The sequence below is a fragment of the Chlamydotis macqueenii genome, chromosome 5 (assembly GCF_036417535.1).
Source record: "Chlamydotis macqueenii isolate bChlMac1 chromosome 5, bChlMac1.mat, whole genome shotgun sequence".
In the NCBI taxonomy this organism is placed as follows: domain Eukaryota; kingdom Metazoa; phylum Chordata; class Aves; order Otidiformes; family Otididae; genus Chlamydotis; species Chlamydotis macqueenii.
In genome coordinates, this window is record NC_141560.1 from 6,491,535 (window position 1) to 6,499,375 (window position 7,841).

General features: G+C 35.1%; 1 protein-coding gene across 1 annotated transcript in view; it reads right to left on the reverse strand.

The window, feature by feature from the left end:
* C5H14orf39 (chromosome 5 C14orf39 homolog) overlaps positions 1-5,828 on the reverse strand; it is a 29,693-nt gene extending 23,865 nt beyond the window's left edge. The window contains exons 1-3 of the mRNA XM_010115970.2: positions 5,780-5,828; positions 5,399-5,455; positions 2,711-2,837 (exon numbers count right to left, since the gene is read on the reverse strand). Of these exons, the coding sequence (XP_010114272.2) occupies positions 2,711-2,837; positions 5,399-5,455; positions 5,780-5,828 (233 nt within the window). The remainder of the gene's footprint in view (positions 1-2,710; positions 2,838-5,398; positions 5,456-5,779) is intronic.
* Between the last annotated feature and the right edge of the window lie 2,013 nt (positions 5,829-7,841).

Consider the following 7,841-nt stretch of genomic DNA (forward strand, 5'->3'; position numbering starts at 1 on the left):
TGATCTTCTGCTCAGAAAACTCCACGCCTTTCATTGGAGGGAAAAAAAAAAAAAAAGCAGCAATGAAAAGTCATGTATCTTCTATTAATCAAAGTACAAACCATGTTGTGCGCTACATTTTGTGTTCACATCTATACTGCAGACACGCAAAAAACACATAGTACAAGAACGCTGTTTGTAACAGAATAAGGTATATAGGATTCCAGTAGCTCATCTACCAGTTTGCTAAATGCTTTACTGTTTCACAGAGGTTCTGGGTAGCCATCACACTTATCTGTCCGTACTTTGATCAGCTATGGTACAAACAAATCTTTATCCACACTAATCAGAAAGCAATAAAAATATCCTGTAGTTTAGCTAGTGGGACAAGACAACAATTTATTTTCCAAATGAGCAACATTCTGAGTTCACCTAGCTTTTTTTTTCTATTTCCATGAAATCTCACCATCCTTGAACCCAAATTTAGAAAACAGAAGAGAAACAACAGAATTGGAATAAGTTCCATCAGCAGTATTTTGCCACTTCTTATTGTTCTGGGATCAACATGTCCAGTTTGAATCATTCAAGAAACTAAATATTAGAAAAATGTCATCACTTGTCTAAAAATTTTTTTTTTGTCATTTTGTGCCTTCAGTTCTTTGTTGTAGAGACCAATATGGATTTCTTTAGAAAACAGAGTAGTTATCTTGACACATCTGTCTCATAAATCATGTTTTCTGTAGACTTGTTGAATATAAGAATCCTGTATTTTGTTCAGTCTTCAAACATGCTTCAATATACTTACGATGTCTAATAATCCAGACAAAAACTTGTTTCTTTGAGAGCTGTATTGAGCATTACTGGCAATTAGTCAGCTATGAGGTTGACTGTGACTCCAAAACAATATTTGAGTTCACAAAATCAACATTAGAATCATGTCCAGTATATATGGAGTATCAGCTAGAATAAATTTTAGAAGTTTAAGATGATTCTACTACGTAACCCCAATCGTCTGATCTTAGAGCTAGGGCTTGTTTATCACAGTTTCCAGTATGTCGTTAAATGACATTTTCAATAATTTAAGACACAAAGTCTCTACTCTTCTGCAAGCATTGTCCTTCTATGAATACATGTATTCATTAATGAGTCACTTCTCATTTTCAGCCTCTTTACACTAATGCCATTAATTATTCTTTGTAGGACCAGAGCCAAAACCCATTGAATCCAATGATTAAAATTTAGATCAGATCATTAGTTCTATCCTTAATATTTTATTTCCTTACTTGCATCACTTAACAGTTTGTGGTTTGCAAACAGATTCGCAACTTCAAAAGATATCTAAGGAAGTAGTGTGAATGGCTTCAGAAACTTATAAAAGTGTTCATTTTACACTGCATTGGAGGCAAGAATTTAATATAAAGGAAAACTGGAATTTTCTTGTCAAGGTCAAATCTTTTCCTAACTCTTTTCATGATAAAGCTACAAATCAGTATGGTATGGCACTTAATTCAAACAGCTAGCCACTGTACCCACTTAATTCATTAATTATTCCATTCAGATAGTTCAAAATAAACCTAGAAAGGACTCTGATGCTATCTTTACTTCTCTTTGTATTCTGAGAAACACCCACGTTCTCCATTCACATCCTAAAAAAAAATTTCCAATATATGTTATAAGGATTTTTATTCAAGTACTTAACTTTAGGTATAGAATTGCAAGGAAACAAAAAAGATAGAATTTGCTAACAAATCATCACTTCACGGCCAAGGAACTAGACAGATTGTGGACAGATGAACGCTGCAATAAAAAGGCAAGGTTGTATCATATGGGCCAAACTCGCTGTATTGTCAAATACAGAACTGTCTTTTTAGCTATCCTTGAAAACACCTGAGATTTTCATTTTTAAAAATTAGACATTTCATGTCAGCAAGAAAAAACTCCTTGTAGCCAAATTCTTGCTTGAGAAACTTCTAATTACTAAGACTCAAAAACGTTCTGCATTTAAAACTAATAATCTGATAGAAAAATGTCTATGAAGAAAATTGAACTGTAGCCCATTGCACTCAGGAAAACAGTATGCCTACAGGAACAATTTTGCAGTCTGCAGCAAAAATTATCCTGAAATCTGCTAGTAGACACACGTTTCTGTATGTAGAGGCAGTTATGAGACATCTTAGGAGAGAATATGTATAGAACAAAAGTAACATGAAACATGTTGTGAACAAAGAACAGAAATGTGCTTCAATTTCAGGAAGCCTAATTCAGAATTAAACAAAGAACATCAAAATGGAGCCTTATTGTCATCGATAGTTATTAACTTTTTTTAGTTTAAAAAATTAACTTTTTTTTAAGAGTATTTTTAATAATGGTCAAATTTGACAGAACTCAGGTGCATCCAAATATAGAAAAAAATACGTTTCTATTACCTTACTACTTGAATACTTTAGCATGCTGCAAAAACAGTACCTGTGATCTCCGAAAACTGTTGATTCTAATAAAAAATTAAAACAAACTTAAATGTAGTCTGTTTTTCTATAATTTACTTATTCAGGGGATGGGTAATACTGCAATTTTTGTACCTGAAGATTTTAGCTTGAAAAAATAGGAGAATCCTGAAGTTTTCTTTAACACCACTCCTGTCTGAACACACACATATGTATTTTTATACTACTTCCTCACTGATTTTCTTAATGCCATCTATAACTCAAAGTTCAGGCTATGTTATACTTACGCATTACAGCTCGCCTTACTGCTCTCATTTTGCTTGTGCAAATCAGCAATTGCATCACTGCTGTTATTTATATTTTCATGTAGCCTAGCGATTTCATTCTTTTTTTCCGCGATTTTTGCAGTATACACTGAAATTAAAAATAAAAAGTAAGCATATCTTTTTTCAACATTTCCATGAAATGAAAAGTCTACATTCAGAATTACTTAAAAATTCTTCCAAAATACTTAATCTCAATAGCGCCAGAAGAGCGGATAGCCTGCAATTAAGCAAACCAACAACAAAGTGAGTCAAAAACTTAGGGAGTTTCAGCTGTGTTGCAAGTACCTTAATTATCATCTAATATTCTACAACTGACTTTAGAAGAAAAAAAAATATTTGTGCTGGTTGTGTATCTCAGTCTATATAAAAGTGAATGAGTGGTTAGTAGAGAATCCATGTTGTCGAACATGATCAGTGTTCTCTTTCAAGAGTAAAAGCTTTGAGAGTTATCAAGCATGCTCATATTGCAATGCAACGAGCACAACCAGGTGCACATTTCTTTCTCTGTGCTGTTTATTTCTTATTTTTTCATACAAGGTTTCAGACTTCTTAGTGGCAAATCATCCCTTGCCATCACTGCTGCCCTGATGTGCTGCATGCCGAAGTTAGTGGTGGCCCTAAACAGAAGTCAACCTCAGACATCCTGCCTTTCTCATCTACTTAACCAGGAAGGGCATCTTAGTTATGCAAGAGGTGTCTTGAGTTGTTTAAATTACTGCTTCAAAACTTCAGGTCATCACGATGTTTGTGTCTGGTTTTGCAGCACCTGCTATATATTCACTTTCAATGCCAGCTGCATTTATACCAATAAAAAAAAAAAAAAAACACTTCTCAGAGAGAAACATCAGTCAGTAAAAAGTAAAAGATTCTCAACGGATTTTAATATCCTGAGTTATCCTGAGTATTTTCGGTATCCTAAGTCAGTAACTCGCCTTTGCCTAGCGTGAAGCATAACTATTGGACAAGTGACATAAGCTTCATTTCTATTAAAAAAAAAAACAGAGGTGTATTTGGAAGTATCCTGCAGTTGACATTTTGAGATTTATCAAGACATAAGATAACTGTATTAACAAAATATCTATTACATAAGCAAAGCTATACACTTAATATTTCATTTAGTATTATCTATAGATAAGCACTTCTGAGACAAGTGTGACTTGTTCTACTCACCCTTTGCTTTCGCAAGGACCTTGTGGATGAGATCCATCTCACCCAACTTTACAATGCCGGCACCTGCTTCAAAACTAGATACTTATGGCTCCAGCCACACTCGGCAGAGACAAGAGGACATTTTTCAAGCTTACTTTATTTAACCTACTTTAAACTCTTTCTTCAAGACGAGACAAATCACACCCTACAAGTGCCTATTTCCCTCCACTGGGTATAAAGGGACTGTAGCCAAAAAGCGTGATGAATCTCACGCTAGAAGTCTGAGGCTGAATGCTACAACTGTTCCACTGCCAAGTAATACACAGAGAAAAAAAATACATCAGTGGAACTATTTTCGGGTAAGTTTTGGAAAGATTTAACCCAAACTTTTTAAAGTCTGAGTCTTGGTTGTGAGTTCACGCATGTTCAGGTATCTCTGAACTGAACACACAAATAGCTATGCCATGTTACTACACAGCCTTTGGCTTTTCCCTAAAAGCATGGTCATTTACCTTAAGCTTGCACAAATGCTAAGAAAAAACTCAGCTCTAAGGTTCAATTATGTGACTGAAGAGTTAAAACAGAATTCTAGGTGCACCAGATTTACTGTTGCAGATGTTCTAATGTTTAAGATGTATCAATTTAATATTTATAATCTTCTTAATGAATAAGTACTCGCTTGGATGTATCAGGCAAGATTATTAGAAGTGTTGCCACTGAGAGGCACAACAATTAGACCAGAACTCTCTCTTGTTCTTTTTCCTAAGGGCAATAAGCTTTAATTTCTACCTGTAAAGTACCAGGAATGAGCACAGATGTCCTCAGATTGTCTAGTCTCTCTACCACAACTATTCTCATGAGTGATACCCCACAGTAGCATGCTAAAAAAAAAATCAGTCCAGACTTAAGTCTGTAATATTATGCTGTCTGTTAGTCCTGGGGAAAAAGAATTTGATGTGGAGCAGGACTTTCTCATTGGGTTTACTGTTTTGAATTTCAAGTAACATTATCAGCTGCGTGACTGCAGGAAAGAAGTACCAGGCTTGAGCAGGTAGTAGCAACTGAGAGAACTTTCATTATTCTAAGAAAACAGAAAGAGAGAAGCAGCAGTGAGGCAGAGGTCCAAATCTGGAAAGAACAAAAAGCATGAAGAAAGAAAGAGAGGCAAGTGGCAGATGTATTGAGCAAGCACAGCTGAATCAAAGAACTGCCAGTGACTGAGGAGCCACAGAGTAAGAGCAGGAAATGGCGCAGCATGAAACTGGCTGTCCATGAGACAGCTGAACAGCATTAGCTAAAAGTCACAAGCAAAAGCAAAGTCTGCTAGGGAGAATGAGCAAGTATTGATGGCAAAAGATGAGGCAGGGTGAGAGCAGGACACGGGACAGCTTTCGTTATTAGGCTTGCTTCCGTCCCTGAAAAACAGAACGTGTACCAGGACTCATTAAACAAAAGCAGTGTGTTCAATCTCTAATAAAACGATAATTTATTGCTACTCACAATTTATCTGTTGATTCACATGTTCCTTAGCATAACAAGTTTGTTTTAGCTGGAAAACTAAGAAGAAAATAAACTCTTTTTCATATATATACATATATACGTGTTGAGCTGTGAAACAAATGTATGTTGTGCAGCATTAATTGCACAAACACCGATTAACAAATATTTTAACAAAATATCTAAATAGCAATTTTACTGTTAAATAGCTGTTAGTATCCCCCTCCATAACCTCCCAGCTAGCAAAACATTATGCAGATAAACATCAAAACCTTAATATTATAAATTTATTGAAAGTTAATATAACTGTTTAAAGTAGAAAACATCACTATATGTACTGCATTAGTAATTATTAGTTTAAAAACATATCATATAATGACCTACCAAATTCAAGCATAAGTTTGTCTAAGTTGTTCAAAAGCCTGTCACTCATTGTGTAAGCTACAAAAGAAAAACGCAGTTCAAGGATTTACAGTCACAAGCTTTACTGATACAATAAACAAGTCAAAATTGCAAGACAATATCATGCATGTTAAGATAAAAAGAGAGAATAAAAGTTTTAACTGCATTTGAATTAGTATCTAAACCACTGTAGTGGAATCAAATTTCTCACTGATAGCAGTAATAGACTCATTGAAAGTCTTAAATCACAGTTAGGAAAAAAAGGAGGCGTATCATTTAGGTAAAGCTTTGTTTCTGGAGCAGTTCTATCTTTGAGAGGCTTAATGTTCTCAGAAGGCATGAACAAAGCAAGAAAAGATGCTTGTGTACAAAATGTGTAGCCTCTACACCAGCTGGTTTACTAAGCCTATCGACTGCAACACCGGTAATGGAAAAGCTACTTATCCGTTCCATCCACTCCTCCAGAAGTAATTGTAAAGTACATTTAAATCACAAAGTATATATGTGTGATTAAAGACAGAACTCACATACAATGGAAAGCAGATCATTATAAATCCATTATTTTGTTTGGATAGTGCTGCTATGCACAGAAATTCAGTTCTGAGTTTTTAAACAGTTTGGGAGTCATGTAGCCTTCTAAAAAAGATGCAATGACCATTTTATCAGAACATACTAAATACAGGTAGCTAGCTGAGATATATTTAAAATAAAGCAAAGTTGTCTGATACTTAACGGTTCCACAACGGCTTTGCCGTACCCTCAGTACTGTATAAAAAGTAAAACTAACAAATTTGTGATGAGGATGAGATCCTAATCCAGGATAAAATGGAATAGAAAACAACTGCAGAATTTAACCGAAGTGGCATTAGGGCGACATACTGCAGCACTGAGACTATCGAAGCGGGAGAGGGAGAGGGTAGCATGTAAAATGCTGGATGTTTGACAGAAATTAAATTGCCTCACTTAAGTGAGGATCAGAATACCTAATCCAAGTGACTGGATTAGTATAGGCTGTGATAAAAACTCTGAGAAAGAAATAATAGTTTTACCAAACGTATTTAAAATCCTGGTTACCAGTGCTTGGAAACACTTAAGATAGCAAACAAACATTTTCTGAAAATACTAAGAAAAATACTACCTCAAGCCACAGGTCAATGCAGAACTTTTTTTTTTTTCCTTCGGATGCTAAAATTAGTTTGGAGCATACATTAAAAATGTGTTCTCTAGAAAGAGTTTCACAACATTTGGTAGTTGCTTCCCTGGCAGTTCCCATCAAAACCACAACACATTGAGATGTACAAAGAAGGTGCACCTTGTACAGCTGCTTATTATTAAGATACACACTATCCTATCATCTAGTCACTGAGACAGTTATTAATTTTACCTTTTGAATGCTTTTATAAAACAGAGAGACAGAAACAGTCATGTTTAACTTCTGTAATTTTAAAATACAGTTTATCTAAAGCATAAAGTTGCAGAAAATATTGCTTCTGAAAGCATGCATATCTAAAATATCTGCTATTCTGGATACCATGAAAATCAAGTAAGGTAACTGCAAATGACAGATGCTGTTCTGTGAATTAAGAGGATACATGTGTCACTGGTAGAAAGGGCTGAGACATTCAACTGCACCTACAGGATGCCTGTAGATTTTAAAAGCAGTGGTTAACACCAGCCTGAAACAAGAGACATCTATATTTTGGACAACTGATGACCTCCAGGATATGACTGTGGTAAAGACTAATTCTTGGTCCTACTGGAGAAAAGTAGCATGGAATCATTAGCCAACTCTGGATGACAAATTCAGAGCATGTTCTCATATGGGGCTGTTATTTTTCTTAAGTAAGCACTACAGAGCAGGAGGACGGCTCCATCAGCTTGTGCTACTGCAAAAATCAAGTACTGGTTATGATATGTTGTGATGTTTATTTTCCAAACAAATTGTAAATCAAAACTTGTAGCTGATGTAATATATTTCACAGGTTGTTGTAATTAAATTGATCGCTTTGGCAGGAAAGCATTTGTCATTTTTCTGTACTGTAAT